The 21,473-nt window shown below is 37.4% G+C and overlaps 2 protein-coding genes across 8 annotated transcripts in view; both read right to left on the bottom strand.

The window, feature by feature from the left end:
* Nucleotides 1-17,705, bottom strand: part of LOC100650999 — a 156,606-nt gene extending 138,901 nt beyond the window's left edge. For 6 of the 7 annotated variants that reach the window (XM_048405143.1, XM_048405141.1, XM_048405139.1 and 3 more), the window contains exons 1-2: nucleotides 15,089-17,703; nucleotides 11,996-12,199 (exon numbers count right to left, since the gene is read on the bottom strand). In XM_048405143.1, the coding sequence (XP_048261100.1) occupies nucleotides 11,996-12,199; nucleotides 15,089-17,150 (2,266 nt within the window). In that variant the 5' untranslated portion in view covers nucleotides 17,151-17,703. Of the gene's footprint in view, nucleotides 1-11,995; nucleotides 12,200-15,088 lie in introns of all 7 variants that reach the window. The other variant, XM_048405137.1, reaches the window with a different exon arrangement.
* Nucleotides 17,706-18,500: 795 nt separating this feature from the next.
* LOC100651124 lies at nucleotides 18,501-21,268 on the bottom strand. Its single transcript, XM_003395029.4, has 2 exons — nucleotides 20,684-21,268; nucleotides 18,501-19,464 (listed from the first exon to the last, which is right to left on the bottom strand). The coding sequence occupies exons 1-2, from the start codon at nucleotides 21,090-21,092 to the stop codon at nucleotides 19,409-19,411; spliced, it is 465 nt and encodes a 154-aa protein (XP_003395077.1). The 5' UTR covers nucleotides 21,093-21,268; the 3' UTR covers nucleotides 18,501-19,408.
* Nucleotides 21,269-21,473: the final 205 nt, after the last annotated feature.

The following is a 21,473-nucleotide window of genomic DNA, read 5'->3' on the forward strand; positions in this document are numbered from 1 at the left end:
GGATTGTAGTCAAATCGCGTTTCTTGACCGCGAGATTGAAGCCAAACAAATTATTATTGTTGTCATAGTAATTCGATTGGTTATCGTTTCTTTTCGTTAACTTGAAACTTGAGTTACTATACGTCATATTGTATCAATAGGATACGTACCAGTATAGGATTATATTAATGTATTATAATAATGGCTAAAGTGATTTCTTTCTAATTAGTAGTAGTTTAATTTTTAATTAATTTGGATAATGATCCAATTGTTTATCGTTCTTGTTATTTGAACTCTATGAATTACAATAAATAATGTTGTATTAGTAAGATACATTAGTACTGGGATACATCAATGCGCAATGACAAAACGATAAATAAAATCAATGGTAAAATTGTGAAAATCGTCGCATACTATGAAAACATTAATACGGATATACATCGTAGATATATATAAGTTGAATTGAAGTACAAGTGGCGCAATAGAAACGGACCAACCGTGGCCAGACACTTCGTAGAATCAATATTGTGTCGATAATGAAAAATTCACTTTAGGGATTAGATGTTCTTATTCAACGAGTTGTATTTGACATCTGAACCCTGTTTGCGGTGTATATTTTACGTTTGAACTCTGTCTACGACCCAACATTTCTACACCAAGAAGAAATAAAAGCTTCGAAGTAGGAATTTCGAAAGGAAAATCTACGCCAATTTATGTCTATGTTTTTAAAGAAAAATTCATTGAAATCAGCTCTCGTATGGTTCTAGCAAATCTACGAAGATAATCTACCGATGATAGTCGCCATATGGCTTCTGGATACGAGGAAAAGCGCGAAAGAAGTCTTAGAAAGGGGCGAAATGGCGTAAAAGCGACTGTTCCCGTCGTGTGTCTGCCGCGAATACCAATTTCTACTTTATAGCGATATACGCAGCAACATGTTCGCACAAAGCGTCTCGTGAGATGAAAAATGGAATGGAATTCAAAGAGAATTCGATACCAAACAATGGCTCGATGAAACGCGAGCATGTGGACGGACCTCGAAGCTTTATCGTTCCCTTTTTCCATGTTCGTTTCGGGGTAATGCGCGATACTTGATACGTATACCTGGTTCATTGGATTTTTCAGAGTCCCTTGAAATCTCTAGAAATCCCTCTCCTCCTTTTTAGGCTTTTGGGTCGTAGATATTGTTCGTTCGAAGCACCGCCAAAAGCTCGTTTCGAGTTACGCCCGATTTCACGATTATTTTATATCTTCTATCATGACAAAATATAAACTCCTTCCATTTGCAACCAGACTACTGGCTGACGAGGCTATTTTTCTATTTAAAATCTTAAATGGATTTATCGACCGTCCGACGAGACGACTTCCTCCGTCTTTCTTCTCCAGATTGGTCACGTAAATATTATCGCCCATCTATGTGAGTTAAGCAACGCCTTATGCAATGATATCAACCTTTTTTCCACCTCAACCAGCAATCTCAGAGAGAAGGTCTATGAAGCCTTAGCTAATCCGAGCGGAACATTACCGTAGTATTAGCATAGTGCATTCATATTTGTTTTGTGTTTGTCTAATTGTCTCAGAGCGATCGTATCATCCCGACACTTGTCTCCCTTTTACTGCATGTTACTTTCTTGTGAAAAGCACCTTTGCCAGTTTAATTAATAAATTTAATTAAATCGTACGTTTGTTTCGTTTTATAGTTTCCACTCTGTCATCCTTTTCATCGACCCGTTTCGCAGATTCTTTTATAAAATGTTTCTATTATCACGAACTAATTAACCCCCACTGTGTAACTGCGCGCTCTTCAGTGCATAATAGCTTTCAAAATATGTGAAAACATTCATATAACACCAAACTTTCTCAGCTAACACGGTTACGAAATCTCTGACAAATCATGCAATAAACATTGGCAACTAAGTGATTGCGGGATTTGTCATTAGGTGGTATTGACAAAATCCGCAATCACTTAGTTGCCAACCCAATAGTAGAAAGTAAAACGAATGAAGCATAATGTTCGTTGTTTAATTCAAAGAAGACAAATCCGAAACGTGGATTTACTTGGTAAGGGTTAATACTTAAGTACATTAAACATTTTACAGAAGCACGTGATTTAAAATTCTATTACTAGCTATTTACTAAAACTCTGGTGTCTGTAGACTTGGTAACGCGTAGATGTTTGTAAAATGCAGTAGGAGATAATTGACAGAGGGACGCGTAAGGTCGTTACGAGTCGAACATTCCCGTGCCACGTGCAACGACGTGAGGAAGAAGCGTGGGTGGAGCTATCACACACGCGATCCAGAAGCCTCGACGAAGCCACGTGGGTCAGTTTAGGTCAAAATCTCATTTCGCACGTGAAGCGACTCCCGAGAACAGCGTGGCCCATTTCCGACATAATTAGCTCGCTGTGTAGAACTTTCCAATATCGGATGATATTAAATTTTCACAAAACCCTACGAATCTAACCTGAAGCCTTTAATTATAAAATTATACGATACAACTATGAATCGAGGGCAAAAATTAATATCTTACCACGAAATCTTTTTCTGCATTCTACACGATGTAGATACATTTATTAATTGATACGACAGGATAATCGAAGACACTGAGTTTTAATCGTAAAATGTAAAGTTAGAATCGATACCAGCCTTGTTACTAATTGTAAACGCCTGACTGGGTTTTTCTTTCTCCGCGATTCAAAAAATATCTAGAAATCAAAAATCATTTACATAGACTAGGACTATACATTAAGACTATACATAAACTAAGTATTCACTTACTAATCTTAATGAGATATATAATGAGATGTAATATAATTACCAATGAGATATATTAGGTCGTTCCAAAAGTTTCTTTCGTTTTATAAGAAAATAATAGTAGCATAACATTTTTTCTTTCATATTATTTTATTGAATTATTTATGATGCAATTTTGTTCTATTTCTATTACCATTATCATACATAATTCAATAAAATAATATAAAACGAAAAATGTGCATCTATTATTTCCTTATAAAACGAATGAAGCTTTCTGGACAACCTGACAGCCGTAACAAAATTTTCAAAATACAGCACAATTTAATATTCGTTATAAAACGCGCGGTTAATAAGTATCACCTGCATTTTTTAATTACAACATCCATTTCTTTTCCATCTTAATTATAAGCATACGTAGATATAGTATAATTTACTATACTTTGTACTACATGCGGTTAATAGGTATCAACTCCATTTTCTAATTACGACATCCACTTGTTCCCACATTAATTGTAAGCGCACTAATTACAAACGATAAACCATCCTCTGAGCTTTTAAAAGAAGAACGCACGAATTCCATCGTATACGAAACAAGCCGTGTAGCAAGTCGCGTAACAAACAAATAAAAAGAGAAGAAACAAATTTTGCAAAAGACAAGAGTTCGCAGGCGGCGAAATAATGTTTTGAAACTGGGTGGTAACAAAGGAACTCGCGCGTTCCAGGTGGATATTAATTCGTGGAAAGGCCGATAAAGCAAGCACAAAGGCGGACACAGAGGATTGGCATCCGCGGCCAAGTTCACGACGGGGGAGTGGGAAACGACCCCTCGAAACTGCGATCGTTAGCATTAAACGGTCGCGTTTATACGAAGGCGAGCGCACGGCGAGGCTCAATTAATGTTCGACGAGAGTTGCTCCCGAAACTTTTGCACCCTGGCCATCCCGCGGGAATTTTCTGAATAATTTAAACCGCGACCGCGTTGCTTTCCGACCAGCGAGCCAGATCAAACAGGTAAACTTTTACCACCCAGATCCGCCTTCGGGCTATTAATTTTCCAACCGCATTAAAGATAACACCTCGAGATCCTCGAATTTCGGAATTTCGATCGTCGTAAAGCATACTCGATGTTATTATCGTCCATTGTTTAAGTATCGCGCGTGATTACCGAAGAGTCTCTCGCGATTACGAGTTAAACAAGGTTATTAGGATTATGTGTTTAAGCGAAATTCGAGCGCATAATTCTAGATCGGAATATACAGACTGATCCTACTAACTTCGTCAGCTCGGGTATCTCGTGTGTTTTTAATGATATTGAGAAATATTTCAGCAACGAGTTAAATGATTCCGACGTAATCTGAAATGATTAGTTTCTTCGAAGATGAACGCGTAGAGAACAGACGAAGTTGACCGATGTCTTTTTAATCGAATTATATATCTCTTAACACATTAGTCGACCCAGTTGTACATTCTCCGCAAGGAATGTATTAATATAGTTAAATGTGGAGAAACTATTAGTTTAGCAAATATTTTAACTTTAATTTGTGAAATTTAATGCACGAAAGACAAGCAAAGTATTTACTTTGACTGTATTTACATTCTCTTCGTCTTTCGTACGTTAAATTTGACAAATTGTAGTTAATACATCTGCTAAACTAACCATTTTTCGATCTAATTATTTCGTAAATATATTAATATCTTTCCATGGGGAATGCAGGGATGGGTCGATTAATACATTAAAAATGTACATGATGAAAAAAAAAAACATCGGTGAGTTTCATATCTTCTCTACGCGTTCACCTCAAAACTCAACGCGTCACCCTCTAAATCGTCCAACTTGTATCTGAAACATTTTTCAATATTATCAAAAACAAGCGATATCATATCCTATCATCCTGTGATGAACACAGGAGTGTCTTTAGGAAGTTAGGAAAGGTAGTTAGGAAACTACTAACTTAATACCTTAGGAAACTTTAATTATCCTTATTTCAAGCAAATAAATCTTCACAGAAATCTAAATTCACCAGTCGCTCTAATCACAACTCTGTCATTTTCTTTCTCGAAATTCTACTCCATCGAAAAGCCATCTTAACCTTCTCTCCGTTCGATTTTTCGTCCGGACATCGCGAAAGGATGAGCTAGGTTGGCGTTAAAATTTTCCAGACAATTCCGCGGAATCGTAACGTTCGACGATTTTACCGTCGACTCTCTTTATTATCCCATTCCGTTTCTATCGTTGGAAATTCTTTATCGAACCACGTTTGCGACCATCAGCTCGACCGTAAAGCGGCTACTCGTAAAATTATCCGTCAGCGTGCAGAGCATCGTCGTTCGGCACCACGAAGAACCAACGAAATTCATCGGGTTCGTAGCTACGACGAAGCTTTTTCGTGACTCTACGCTGAAACAGGAATTCGAATACGGGCCACGCTGATGAGGCGAAATTCGAGGCTGTTTTCTACCAACGCGCTAGGTGTTTGGATGGATAATGATCTTCTTAATTGCAAAGCTCGTACGCCGAGCTGACTTGGCTTTTAGAAAAAATTTGGAAAAAAACTTCGTCCTTCTTTTTAACTTTCTTGTCCTTTCTCTCCTTTCTCTTCAAGTATGACAAGAATGAGTTCTGCTTTATTCGCAGTGGTACTGTGGGATATATTTGGTACTTAATTCGATAAATTTACATTTTTATTATCGTTTGTTATTTTTGTCACGACAAATAACAATATTGTCTATGATAAAGATGTTTGTCATTTATATTTATATCTGCAATCCATGCTTCAAAATTTCTATTCTTATTTATTACTATTGAGTGTGTATCAATTTAGATTGTCAAGATTTCTTTTTAACACGAACGGTGTTATAGATGTATCCATTTTAGGAGAAGCACTAAGTTTTCAGAGTGTTTTACGAACAGAAATCCTAGCCGAAGCACCAAGCCGTGCTTTTCACATCACATTTCCGCGAATCTTCCGCAAAATCAGCTCAAAGAAATTTGTCCGCCAGAGAATCGCTCATTCTTCCAAGGCAACGTCCTTCAACTCTATTTCTCTCGCTATATCCACCGGCTGCTGCGCCCGCGTTGCGTCTATAATTCATCTTCGCTACCCTGCACACCCTCGTGCTTCCGTTTTCTTTCACCATTTCACTCCACGTTCGACAACGAACCAACCCACGCAAAACGCAATTTCTCTTGCCAGTCGCCTGTTGTTCCCTTTTTTCCATCTCGGTCGCAACGTGTGCACCAAAACGCGTCCGCGATGATTAAGAGCACATTCACGGATACGTAGACAGATACAAATACAAAGGTAAATTTCGCGATAGAAATAAGGAAAAAAAACGTTGGTTGTTCTTGATGGCTGGCTTTAAGTTCGTCCAACTGACCTGACATCTTGACTGTTCTACTTGAAGTTGATTGATATTAAACGTCGTTTATGTAAATTTGCTTAGGACGAGGTTTGTTCACGCGAGGGTCACATTGATTCGCAAAATAGGATTGTTTCTGGACAAGAATCGATTCAAGATTGAAATTTCTAGAATCTAGAAAATTTGATTTTTTACCACTCACATTTTATATACTAAGTGCGTTCTTTAATCTGGCTTCCGGAATTTCTAATTATTATTCAGCTCTCGTGTTAATATGACACGGTATTTGCAAGATATTTCTAAGATATTTAGAAAATAGCGACAGATTTATAAAAAGTATATTCGCTTGATTATTATTACTTTCTATTCTTCTTCGTGAACGACGTGAACAATATTACACCTGAACGTACAGAAATATTATCCTCTTACCGGTTTACTTTGTATCAATTTACTGCGTGTACCTATCTCGATTTATTTTGTATCGCTTTAAGGCCAAGAAACAAATTACATTGAAAAAATAGATGTTATCTATCATAAAAGATGGAAGTACATGGAACCATATGAAGCTTTGAATGGACAATTTGCTGGATGAATTAGAATAATTAAAAACATGAAAATTCAAGACCACCGCACATTGAAACGCGATAATACAGAAAATTACAGAACAATTCTATTTTTTTATTTCCTTTTTCCATAACATGGATGTTGTCGAGATTCTGTCAACAATCTCGAAGAAATGATAGAATCGATTGCTTTCACAGGGGATATTTCGAGTCGAAGGCACCGTTCCAAAGTGGTTCTCGATCGATTGCTGAACGACAAAGGCCACAGGCAGAAGTTGGAAGCTCTCTCTTCGACCGAGTTTATTTTACGTCACTTCCAGCTTTCTAACAGTTGCGAAGATTCTCGTCTTCCAAAACATTTAATTTGACGTTCCAGCTTGAAAAACAGCTTTCAACGGAGTATTCCTGCGGTGGAAGTAACTGTAGTTCATTTAACGCAGTATCTGGAGTGACGAACCGTGTCCCAGCCAAGTGCTATGAGATTTTCTTGATCCTGATTTTCTTAATAAACAAGACGCAAGAAATTTTATTGTCACTCCCTTTACTGACTTTAGAAACGGTCACATCTACGAAATAAGATTATACCAGTCTCTTCCGTTAATCTCCTCGACAAGATACTAGTTTTTCGTGAAACTTTCACGAATTACTGTTACGTAAAATATCATAATTATTGTATGATATATTGGACGATTAAAACACGAAATATCTGATTGCGAAGGAACAATTACTATTAATGGAACATAGAATCTAATATTAAAATACGATTCGTAGGAAATTCGTAAAAAATTCACGAAGAATTCAGCACAAGGTAAAGAACTATCAATATCTTAGTTATCCATGTCGAAGAAAACGAAGAGAAAGAGAAAAAGAAGAACGGGAAGCAGATGGAGGATTAATGGTGATTGTCGACGAAAGACAATAATACAGTAACTTCCTGGTAAATTATCGAAGAACGACGAAATATTTAACTACGAAGAAACAAACAACGAAACAATGAATCTGCAAAAAGAAAAACCCTATTAAACGCGAAAATTCCTTTAAAAATTCACAACAGATATCCTGAAAGACTAAAGTACCCTCGATATTTTTATCCTCATTTCTATCTCTCTCAACCTTCCAAGAAGAAAAAATAAATAAATAAAAAGAAGAGAAGGTAGTACATTGATCCTAAACGTCGATAAAATGCAACAATATACAAAATATTCAAACGTAAATCTTTGTACGAAAACAAAATTTTTGTAATTCCTAAAAGAATTCGCAAGGAACTACCCTATCACACCGAATTAAAGAGCTACTCCGCTGTTTCTCGTCAGAAAGAAGAAAAAGAGCGGAGAAAAAAAGGAGAAGGACAACGACGAGATGATAGCGGATTAATCGTAAACGATAGAAGTCGCGTCGTCGTCTCGTCGACGAAAGGTAATAACAACCCCTTTTGGAAGATGTGGTCGTCGTCGCCTGGAAGGCGGGAGGCTGCACGAGGGCGTGCAGCGGAGGGATGAAGGACAGAATCGAATCGATTCGAGTTATTGTGTTCTGGCGTGTATTGTGTCTGCAGAACAATCGCAGACACCGTGAAGACGACCGTGATGGAACTAATTGATGCGCGTAATTGAGGATTCGCGACGTGGGCAGGGGGTGTGTGTGTCGTCGCGTCGGGGCTGTTGCTTTCATTTTGTTCCCCCTAGGGAACACGTCTGTCCTATTGTCGGACGCCATCCATCGTGAAGAATCGAAATTAAGGGGGATTCTGGGTGGATAGCTTTGAAAACTGAAAGAATCGATGCGTAAATTTATTTTGATATATAACAGCATTTTTCGTGTGAAATACCGTTTCTCGTGTATCGCGAAGAATGAAAATAGAGGCGAAAATGAGCGGAATTGTTAAAAATGGACTGTTTTAGTTGAACTATGGTGGACTAGTTTTTATCTTGTTTCTATTGAAAAATTTTAATTCATTCGAAATTAAGAAATTGTTCAAAGTTGCCCTCTTTAACGGATAGTTCTAATTTTGCTCTGCTTGTTTTTCGGTTCAAAGAAATATTATTTAAGGAACGCGGTTGTTGACCGCTCGACCCAATTAATCCAGCCATTATCCGTCGGCACGTAGATCCGCGAAAATGGAGAAGAACACGAGAGGAAAGGTGCGAAAGAACCTACTTCAAAGGTTCGAGTGGATGGTTTTGCGGCAGTTCCGCCCAAGTGCGTTTTTCCAAGGATCGACGAGGAGAAAGGGGCGGAAAGGAAGAGAAAAATGGAGAAGAATGGTTGACTAGTGAGAGGAGAAACTCAAGAAAGGAAGAACGGGGAAGATTCGGTCCGTTGACTGGTGCTGATTTCGCGAAAAAGAGAGAAATGACTACTCGGAGAAAATACAAAAGAAAACGAGTTCAGTAAGCGAACAGAGAGAAGTTTTTGAGACAAAATTAAAGGAAAGAGCCGGAGAATGAAGGTAAGGGGGGGGGAAACGCGTGAAATCAGAGAGATGAGGTAGAAGAAAATAAAAAGTTAAAAAAGGTTGAAGTCGAAATTGAAGAGGAAGTTGTAAGAAAGAAGGAAGAGGATGATATGCAAGATGTTGGAGGATTATGCTTTTTACCTGCTGCAGAACTAATAGAACATGGCAAACTGGAACTAATTAACGAGGGATATTGCTCAAAGGGGCATACATATTTACTGGAAAAATCTCGATTCTCGTGTTTACTGAGAGTTTTACCCTCGTTGCTTTATATCTGAGCTTGGACATTTTGTTTGGATATTTTTCTTCCCTTTAAATTATCCTTTTTTACCAGTTTATTGCTTGTTGTTGTATTTTTAATTTTTAACGACTCAAAGGAGGTCTTAATCGTCTTGATTCGGTTAATTTTCTTGCAATTAATACGAAAAACCGACAAGCGAAAACGTAAAAATTCGCATTTCCAAGCCTGGAGAATTCCAATATTGGCAATTTTTTGAGAATTAAAAAAAGAACCTTGCGATTCTATACGCTTCAATCTTTAAATTTGGATTTCCATGGATACCAGTTTGCAAAATTCCCAATTCCGTACGCTTTAGTCTCGGAAACTCTCGATTTCATACGAGCCAATTTCGAAAATCGCATTTCTACGTGCTCCAATTTTCAAAACGTAATTCTATAGGCGTGCATCTCTAGAAATTGCAATTCCACTGGCGCCAATTTCCAAAATTCCCAGTTCCACGCGCACCGTTTCAAGAATCTCGCCATTTCGTGTAAACTCAACCACCAATCTGTATCTGCAACGTTCAATTGCAGTGGCGCGATACTCGATCCAAGTATCAACAGCAGCCAGACAGAGAGGAAAAAAAAGAGGAAGAAGAGGGAAGAAAGGCAGGACGAGAAGAGGCAAAGTAAAGAGAGAGGCTCGACGTCGCGTTAAAACAGAGAAACGCGTCAGCAGGCAGGCCTCGACGCTTCGAGGCCTCGCTTTTCTATCTTGTCGAGGGTTTAAGGCCGGTTCACACGAGCGGAATCGATCAGGCTACCCTTATTGGATCAGACGAAACGAACCGCTCAACCGTGCATCCGTCGCACGCGGCACTAACTTGTTCGTTCTACGTATATACAGGGTGTGACAAAATATTAGTGCGCCACGAAAAAGCAATAATGTTACAAACACTGTTCTTTATTTACAAATACCATTAACTATGTCATCTTCCGGCGATGGGCTGTCGTACGGAAATAAATCATTTTCTTCTTAAGAATTGAACGTCCACCGCGTATTTATACAGGGTATTCCAAGTTTAACATTTATTCTGCCCCTTGTGTCAATTTGACATATTTTCTCAGTGAAAGATTCTATTATACTCATTCATTTGTACAAACATTTTTCTAAATCTTTCTGACTTTTATTCTTTTCGCACGAATAGCATATATTTGTTATTTTTATGGACAAAAAATACCTTTAGGGCTGTAAATGACATTTGTTATGAAAACGTTGTTGGGTATCAATTTGACCTATATAACTTTGACGTTTTATCAAGCCCTTTGGCAGCTAGTATATTGCCGTATAATTTTGCTATTACACGACAATTATACTCTCGATGTACTACCCTTCCAGGATATATATATAGTCGTCTATAACCTTGAAAGTTAGCATAAACTTGAGAGAAGAAGAATGTAAATGTTCGCAGCGCATGCTGTGACAAGTGTAAAACAACTTTACGGTCATCTCACAGATTTATTTCTTGTAAAGAATGCGAAATCTTAATGGTTTAAATCTCTATCTTTTTTATACTCGATAAGAGAATTTACATTATGTTACATATTTACATATGATATGTACAGATTGAAATGCGAAACCGAGGGGCGGATAAGGATCAAAAACCATCAAATTCCATAAACCATTCGAATTCCAAAAACCATCAGTATGTTCCATAAGTAGAAACAAGAGACAGATTGTACGAACACAGATCCGTAAACGTTTAGGAAAAACTTATAAAAGAAAAAAATGTAAAACCTAAAGGCAAGGGACGAACGTTATCGTGAAAGACGATTTGGGATCACGAGATCTGACACCGTTAGACTTTTATCTGCGGAGAACAGAAAAAGTGAACTGTGTATCGTACAAGAACCGGTTCACGGGAAAAACTAACAAAAAGGATTAATGGCGCATTCATTGAACTAAAGCAAGATAAACATGAAATTCAGAGAGCGATAAGCTCAATCTGTTCGTACGACGTTAAGCTTGCGTTCGAAACGGTGGACGGTACTTTGAAATGGAAAAATAAATCGATTTTGTTTTCAGCGTAATAACGCGTGCTACAGCGGACGTATGTTCGTACATGTCTTTCTCTTATTTCTACTCATCGTACAACATGTTGTCGTTCAAACTTGGGACAGCCTGTATAACGAAATTAAGAAATTCATAAAAAGTAAAATTAATCTGTTTGGCTTCCGAAAGGTTCAGATATCCTCTACATATTTCGCGACACTCTGTATACACATATGAAGGACAAGATGGTAGCACGAAGTCGATACTTCGCTTCGTTCACGATGTCGCGATCGTTCTCATGTAAACGCATACCGAAGCCGTGGAATCGGTGGTCTTTCTCGCCGCGCGTAACTGTGTCAAGTGCCTTTCATGTTTTTCCCTCTAACGTGCCGCTATATAACGCGTCCTTTCCTGCGACTCGATTCTTCGAAAGGTTCTCCAGAGTTGCTATTCTCTTTCTTTTCTTTTTTTCCTTCTTTGCTTTCTTTTTTTGGATTGGTTTGGCGAAGTAGATTTGATCGATACACGTTTCACGGGGGATTGAAATTGACGTTGCGGGATAGAGGGCAATGTAAAAATGTTCTGAAATAAAAAGAAGAAGAGGACTCACCGGTGACCGGAGCTTCAATATCGATCATAGTCTTCTCTGAGCGAAGAAGGGCTGCTCCATCGTTGACTATACGAAGAGCCGCTGCCTCGTCGATTCTACCTTCCAGGATAAAGTGTTGCTTGAGGACTTCCGGCCGTGGCCGATCCGTTCGCGGGTCGAACACATCAGCCACTGTCAATTTGTGCGACGGCGGAAAGGGCACATCTGTTAATAAAAACAACAAATTCTAGTTAGGATATGAATGCTTGCTGTTAACGTGGTTAATGTTGTTAACTCAGTACGCTGTTTTATTTTCTCTAGTTATAAGACGAAGTGTTGCTAACTTGATGCATTGTTTTATTTCCTCCCAGTTACGAGAATCATTTTTGCTCATTGAGGTAAGAAGAAACTATATGTAACTATATGAAATAGAGTATAAACACAGAAAAAATACCATTTCTATGAACTCATCGAGAAAGTAGCGACAAGTTTTTCGATGTTTTAAACAATTCGTAAAAACCTTGTTCATCGATTCTCTGCAGCTTCTAATTTTCAGTTAGAGATTGAAGGCAAGAAATCGATGTACAATTGTTCGTGCATATTTAATTCATCCCTCGATATCCTAAAAAATTGTTAAAAATCATATCTGCCAAATCTCTCGAACCCATAATTATAAAAATTAAAAAAAATCCAACGATATTCTACATCGATACGACCATTATCACCAGCTAGTTTTCCAAATCGTCGACCTTTCCCCTCGGAACAAACAATCGAATCACGCATATGTATATATACATACACACGTATATCCCTGAAACAAGGTGAAACGTAGCGAAATCTCGAATCCCGAGATCAAGGACTCACGTTCGTATCGCGAAGTCGAAGCAGCTCGGCCGGTATCCATTCCAGAAATTATACCAGCTTATCGTAACCACACATCTGACACAGTTTCCGGAAAAAAGCACACGGGTAATCTGCTAGTATCTCTCGAACGAACATTTCGTACGGATTACCAAGCTAAAATCCACGCTGATTCGATCTCTCTCCTATTATTTTCTATTGTACGTTAAATTTGTATTGCGCTTATATCAGTCAGCTGCACTATCGCTCGTGTTTGCACTCTGCGAGAGTTTAATTTAATTGCAAAATTACGGACAAACCAAACTGTTATCGTTCATACGACGTTCTTAATAATTTAATTAATTTTACGACAACTAAAATAAGATCAAATGAAAAATGTGACCTCTCGTGTTCTCCTCTATAATCTTCAACTAATAAAATACATTACTGACATGTTTCTTTAATATACATTCTCAACGTACAATCTATTGACTCCACAAATGTCACTATCGTGTGCGCTGACACAGTGTCTCTTTTCAGGTAAAATACGTCAGCGTCATTCAGACGAGATCGTAGTTTACTGCTGTTGAGGTTATTAGATGTATGAACAGAGGAACGCGTGGATAAATTGTAAAGTAGAAAATATATTTTAATACAGAAGTGTAAGTACAAGTAGAGATATAATTTGAGCTGGTCCACATCTGCACGCTGGCAGTGTTACCCTATAACTGAAAACCCCGAAGCCATCGTCGGCTGTCTACTGTTTATAGTCTGCCTTCGTCCCAGTCTATTGTCTATACGCTGTCGATGGCTTCGGTGCTTGAGAAAACTAAAAAGACCAGATGTAGAGTTTTCTTGAAAGTGGTGACCACTTCAACAATTGCTAAAGGAAGCTCGTCGTACGATCTTCCGTCAATTTAACTGTGTTAATCGCGCAATAACAAACGTCGAGAAATTTTGTGACTCGATAGACTTTTCTCTCTTCACTATACTCCTTTTGGTATAACGTAATATTAATTAATAGAGCACTGTCATTCATGAATGACTTGTAACCGAATTGTACGTTAAAGAGTTATATATCCGATAATAATAGTAACAATAATAAGAAAATAATAAATATCACTCCCAATTATTAATTCATGTTCATTAATTGAACATAATACATAAAATTAACACATTGTTATTAGAAGTTCTGCGGAGTGTCCGCATGCTTATGAACGACAGTGTGCTATTCGTGGTAATTAACTATTGGCAAATATTGACCGAGGCAGTAGCAAACGTTATCTGGTATAATCAACCTGTTATCTTTCCAATTAATGCTTCGCATATATTTTGTTCGCGGCCTCTCTTTCTTCGTGGATGATTTATAGGTTAGTTGGCTTATCGCCGGCCATTGTAAATTGCTGTTTGCCGGTCGACGAAGAAAGAGAAACCGCGGTGGCACGTTGGATCGCACGCCAACCATAATCCCGTTTTTCTATCGATAGCATCGCATGCGTTTTACGGAGATAAATCGATGCGGCTATTCGTTCTGTCTTTACGAGCCTCGTGACACCATCGAGAATTTATAATGAATACTCTGGCCCGCTGCTTTGATAAACTTCGTGCTGCGTTTTATATATATCCGCAGAAGATAATTTTGAGAAGATATCGAGTTAAAAAATTGCAAGGTGTTAGGATTGAAACGAGGGAAAAAGTTTGATTTCAAACATTATGCTTTGTATCGTGCTTAAGATTTTAAAAATTTGATGTTTGATTTATAATTAGTATTTTGTAAGAAATGTATTATTTGTTATTTTTAGAAAGTATCTTGGTAATACTGTATCTTCGACGTGTTAAACCTTTGGATTAGATTACTTAAAACATTCGCAGTCTGCCCAATGTTTGTTCACCTAATTGGATTATTCTGTCGATAGAAGCCACCTAAATAAATGAAGAATTTGTTACCATAATCAACTCGCTCCGTACCGACTCATGCAACTCCATATGCTGCAATTTCCGAGCACTGAATATGAATTCTCAAATTCTCCAATTTCTCTGCGCTTTGATTCTAATCTCAATAATTTCCAATTGCGTACCAATTTCTTTCATGTCAATTCCTAATTCCGCGATTCGCAATATAAATTTCAAATAAAAATGTTATACACAAATTTCCGATGTCAAACGATACATCTGCAATTGTACATTTTCCAACAATTAACTAAATTTTATACAACGCGACGAGACTAAATTTCTTCATCTTTTTCTACCACAAATCGGTACGATACGGATTACCTGGATTTCTCTCTTGCAATATCTTAGGTTCCCTCTTCTTAAATTTTATTCTCAGACATTCTTCCTTTTCGTAATACTCTGTCGATTTTAAATCACTGCCGTCATCTTTCTGCATCGACGAAGGCGGCATATTTTCCTTCTCCGCTTTCTCCTTATCACCTTCAGCATCCATCATTATCTGTGGCGAATTCCTTGATTTTCTGATCGAACGCATCCATTCTTTGTTCATCACTCTTCTCAGAAACGATTGGAAACCGGCCTCCCTTTTAAAAGTCTCGACCAAACCAAAATTTTCGAAAACTTCATCTTCTTCGTCAGGCAATGGATCACGATCTTTATGACTCGTGTCTGTCGGCAACTCTCGTTCACTTGAATCAGTAGAAAAATCCTTTGTGTTGTCTACTTCACTGAGACGTTCGTTTAAACCAATGCTCCCACGAGAGCTGACTGAATAATAAACGCTCGCAACATTATCTTCACCGCTTTTATTCGAATCTTCAGTACACTTGTCACTAGCATATGATTTCGAATCTCTTTGATCATCATTTGTATCTTCTTTCGGACTCGTCAAAGAATCAACCGAGCCAAACGATTTCTGTTCAGGAACTATCGAAAAATCTACGGGGCCAGTAGAGCTTTCGTGATCACCAGTTGTATCAAAAGAATCTATCAATTTGTAAGTGTCAGTATCCCTCTCTTCGATCTGCATATCAAAATTCGCTGATAGCTCTGAATAGGACCCAGCGCGTGTTAACTCGTCCGTCATCGATTGAGATCTATCCAATCTTTTGATATACTCTTCGGATATAACGTCATCGTTGATTTTAGGACTGTTTGAAATATCGGATTCGGAGCAACTTTTTTTCAGCAAAATGTCTCTATTAGGAGATACAATATCTTCGTCTTTACGAGTTCCGTTTGGAGACATGATGCTTCCTTCTTCTTTGGAAATACTTTGGAAATAATCTTCTTCATCCACGATCATCTCTTCGACCATTTTAACCTTCAAATTCGCTTCTCTTTGACCCTCATCAAAATCATCCAAAGAAATCCTAGACAAGATCTTATTAACAAGATCGTCCTCTCTCTTCTCTTCAGGATTCTGTTTACACGCCAAGTAGTTATTGTTATTAAATTTGGTAAAATCTTCAGATTTGTTCAAATTAATAATACTCATATAGCTATCGAACACCATCTCTTTCTGCTCGTAGCTCACGGAATCTCCCAAGTAAGCGTTTATAGCCTCCCTAAATTTCTCTTCTTCTATCAATATATTCGTTTTCAACTTCGCGCTACTCTCTTTGTCACTAACGTTGCATCCCATATCTCTATTAAACGACAAGAATTCAGAAAACGCTCCAGAGATGTTGTGCAAACCATGTGATAAGAATGATAGTTCATCGTTATGACGAACTGGCTCATATTCCAGGGGACACTCGATTAACGGAGGTGAATCAGTTTCAACCTGGAGAGAGTTATCCACGCTTGACTGCGGTGAATCAATTTCTTTCGGAGGTAGGATATCCACAAAGAACTTTCGATTCTTCTTCAAACGGCGACTTAAAAGCGGACTCAAGGTCATTTCGCTCTTCCTTTCAACTACATTCTCCCTGTTTAATCCCCAATTTTCCATCCGGCGACGTTCAAGTTCTTTGGTTAGCATCGTCTTCAACGTTTCGTTGTCGACACTGTAGCTGCCGTGAACTGCACTGTATCGTTCTTCAGAAATCGATAAACGCGTATTGATATGCATTTCTAACATCTTCATCAGATCAGGTTCACTACAGGTGGGTAGCTTGGTGTCTTTGCTCGAGAATGACTCGGAAGATTCAGTGGGAGATAGTTTAACAGGAGTAGGAAAGGGTACCCTGGGTGCCACGGGCGTCTTCACTCGCAACTGCCTCAGCTTTTCTATCAGACTATTCATGCTAGGACTCGATCCTGTATAAAATTTCGAAGGCGTCGGGTTTGGAGTGTTGTATCTGTCGGGTGGAGACAAATCCGGTGAGTCGGTGGAATCCACGGGCAAACGGTAAGTCTCGTTACGTTTTTCTTCAGACATCTTGAGTCTTGTTTGTTCGATTGTTTCTTCTTTTATTTTGATTGATTACTATTTATAATATCGATAATTATCTATTACTTATATATTATTAATCATATATTATTTGAACAGCCTCTGTTATTTATTGATATTTCTATTATTGTTCCATCACGTTCTTTCCTTTTAGACGTCTTAAATAATAATAATAAATTTCTAGTCTTAAATACAGACCCTTATATGTATTACTCCGTGGAATTATTTATTATTTGTTGCCTATTATTCGTCTCGCAAAGTGGAAGTGATCCTTCTATTGACAGAAAGGTCGGACGAAATTCGGTTGAAGAGTATCACGGACCTCGTACGAACCAATCGTTAACGGTTTCTACGCGCACGCTGAGACAACAAAACTCCTTTGTTTCTTTTGTAAGTACAGTCTCAGCGACAATACACGACGATGCGCATACGAAACCAGTCACTTACATCTAAGGCACGTCGCGAACGAACGAATTCTAGAACCGATAGAAAGATCAGCCACGCTGATAATACGAAATAGTACTAAACAGTGAAAAGCGTTGGGAAAGAACGGTTGACGATTTCAGTTAAGACGGTTAAAATGGGTTGGGAGAACATTTACATCAACGTTGGAGTCCGATTTGAATTGGTGTTCCGATCGGCCAATGGAAATTTCTTTTCCTTGTCGCTGTTAATTGATTGGAGAACGTTACCGATGTTCCTTTAATTTTGTTGGTTAACGTTTACCTCGCTCCAAACGGAGAGTTTTAATTAACGTCGATTGGTTACAAAAGATTATGTTTTCGACTTTTTTTATTATTCGTTGTGTATTTACTCGTTGACGGATAGCTAGTTTCTTTGTGCTGTAAGACGATCGTTGATCCTTATTGCTCCTAATTTGTTTGACAAAGTTTGCTGATATTTTTTCCAGATGTAAAATGGTTGTTAATATTTCAGTTGATCATTTCTTCAACATCATTCAAGAATGCGATTCTTTGATTGTTTTAAGTGTTTCGAGGAGAAATTTATTTGGCTCTTGTAACGGTTTAGCCTAACAGATGTCACAGATACATTTTTATTAAAAACCTTCTAGAAGGTTATCTTCTTTCTTTTTAAAAAAAAGCAGTCTATAAATTATATAAAGGAAGATTTGTAAATATCTATTTGTCATATATTATCATATATAATGCCACTTGATTGAGGTAGAAATAAAAAATTGTTTGGAACCAAACTACAAGTATTTTTACAACTACATATATATTCTTTCTCAGGAAGAGTTTAATTATATTGAAACAACATTGAACCAGATATATCCATCTCATTAAACAAGCCAGGTTTTCCAGAATGAAAAAGTCAGAATTACAAAAGTCGCAGAAAATTTATTAAAATCATACACAATGTCATAAATCATCTTTATTATTCAATATCTTCCGTTGCCAAGATCTTACTCAGAAAAACTTACTTAATTTTCATTCCATCGCCATATCTCGTTAACTTCATCGTGACAACTTTATTATCGAGCTAGTTGTGAATTGGCGGACAATCGCAACGTGTAAATAAATCAACCGTTGACCAATGCCTGACCAATCGGTGAGAAAATAGCACAAGCGCGAATATTTTTCTAAAACCGGCATATAAATTTAAATACACGATATCCGTATTTATTTGGGCAATTTTGCTGTAGATTCACAAATATTGATGAATACGTATGATAATATGTCTTTATTATATTTAAGAACTTAACGCTAGAAATACCAGAAATTCTTTTTCCCGATATTTCTCTTCAGCGTATTTTTGTTATAACTTAAAAACAACTAATGAAAAATAATAAAACGGTTCACTATTACTTTAAGCAAAACAAAGAAGAATACATGTTTCTGCTGAGAAAACAAAAACGCGAATAAATATACCTATTATAATGTAAATAATAATGCTTATATTCCGATAACTCTAGCCAAAATAACATTAGTTTTCTCAAATTAAAGTATGTATACCTGTAAGATTTTTCGTCTGAACCCCGCAAATAGTTTTAACCGTATACTGAAAAATCAGCTCGTGTTGCATCGTATTTCCAGGTTTCACAATATCGTTTCCCGATGAAACAACCAAAAGATGGAATTAAAATATAAATTTGCTCGCGTCCCACGTTTGCGGGGATTATCCGATAAAACAGCGGTAGATTCTTGAACAGTTTGTTTCCTCTTCGATGATTTTATTCCGCTGATCGTAGAACGACAGTAGCTTTCAAGTCCCTTCGTAGTTCGCTTCTAGTCTGATATTATATTGCCGTTTACATCTTTCTTCAAACCGTTCATCGTCGATTCTGCGAAGCGAAGATACATTTTTATTTTTTTACTTTGTTTGAAAAAGTAGAAGGTTCAAGGATCGTGGAAATATTTGTCTTATAATTTGCTAGTCTCGAAAGCTTTATAACTGGAGATAAAAATGCAGCTCATGGTTATGATAGTATATTCTAGATAAGCTGGTAGCAACGAAGAAAGGAAACGATGATGAAGTTTACCGAAGAACTTCAGATAGCAAAAGGAATGGAAACAGAATGTTAAAGGTATCATCGTAATATCACAAATCTACCCTCAGTATCTACATGTCCATTTCTTTCAAATCTTTTGTATATATATACACAAAATGTATGAACCTAACTTTAAAACCTACACATCTAATTTCTTCTCTATGCCAATATTATTATTAACATGCAACAATCAGAATATTCGATTAAACGAAATAATCAAATAATCTTGCAATATTATGTTCTTCTGTAACGTATTATCCATAACACATAAACCTACGCCACTTCAAAGATAAACCTTGCTACACAACGATCAACACTTGCTACGCCAATGTGCAATTGAAATGACAACGAAATTCATTTCGAACATCTATTCACAATGCACCGTTGTCCACATTGTATTATATCAACCACAAAACCTACATCTATTATACATATCTCTTTCATACCATGTATCACTTTAATCACGTAACATTCAAACTCTCATAAACTAGATAAACTTATTATTCAAACAAAAGAAAAATTAAAAAGAAATTCTATCAAGTCAAACGCTTGTTGTTGCAATTTTCAATTAAGATGACAATCAAATACGTTCCAAACGTCTATTTACAACTTATTGTCGTCCACAATATATCACATTAATTACAAAAGTTACATTTATTATACATTCCTTCACCACCCTATATAACAACCTGATCATGTAACATTCAAACTTTCACAAATTAGACAAACTTATCATTGAAATAAAAACAAAATTAAGAAGAAATTCAAGTCGAACACACTTGCAGTTCCAATTTTCCATTAAAATGACAACCAAACACATTTCAAGCATCTATTCACAACGCATTGTTGTCCATAATGTATCGTATTAATTACAATAGCACATAATGCTATACAATACCATACAATACAATATACCAATCTGACCACGTGGCATTCAAACTCTGGAAGACCAAATGAAACTATTATGCAAACGGGAACAAAATTAAAAAAGAATTGTGTCAAGTCAAACAACCCATGGAACTCGTTCCTCGTTTTCTCAACTCCAGCGTCCTCTTCAGCTTGCCCATTATGGTGGTCCTACATGTGTACCTTGTTCCCTCCTCCTGGCCCATATCAAAGAACGCCTTTATGGTGGAAAATCTTCCCATGCTCGACTCCTGCGACACTCCACTTCTATTCCCAGTTTCAGCGATTCTTAGCGGAGACATTGAATTTTGTGAAGCTCGATTAACTCTGTGCAAGCTCTGACGAACAGCTACGTATAAGTTATCGTCGCGATCGACCAAAGGGGCGTCCAAAGTTCTCCACGGTTTTCGACATTGGTCCTTCTCCTCTGTTTGTTCCTCCTCTTCTCTATTCTCCGTTTCAGTCTTTTTCTTCAACAACGATGAAGAATCGTAGCGCACGTTGTTCGATGACATGACACGATGCAAACTTTCACCATACAAACATCAATATGAATATGAGAAGCGTAACTTTCGCTTTTGGTTCGGTCGAGTTTGAAGATGTTGGAAGATTCGTCGTTTGCAACGTAGATAAAATAACGACGGCACAGTGAAGTTGTTGCGTATTGAAACGGTGAGTTAATTGGTCGAGCACAGTGGTTTGCGTTGGTTCGTGGTTGGTTGTGGCGTGTATGGCAACTCGTGGTTAATTGGTGTAGACAGACGAGTTGGATTGTAATTGGATAGTTTGGTTATCTGCGATTGGCTAGCTCTTTCATTTCTACGATAAACTACTCTCGCTTTTTGTCTTTAATATCGAATTACCTTTACGATTTATATTATGCTGCTTTTTTTCCA

The sequence above is a fragment of the Bombus terrestris genome, chromosome 4, assembly GCF_910591885.1.
Source record: "Bombus terrestris chromosome 4, iyBomTerr1.2, whole genome shotgun sequence".
Lineage (NCBI taxonomy): Eukaryota > Metazoa > Arthropoda > Insecta > Hymenoptera > Apidae > Bombus > Bombus terrestris.

Bases quoted from the DNA above. Each gene is read 5' to 3' on its own strand.
- LOC100651124 (XM_003395029.4), bottom strand. From the start codon at position 21,092: ATGTCATCGAACAACGTGCGCTACGATTCTTCATCGTTGTTGAAGAAA. The intron at 19,465-20,683 runs GTTGTTTGACTT...TTCGCTTCGCAG, and splicing joins ACGAGGAACGAGTTCCATGG to AATCGACGATGAACGGTTTG.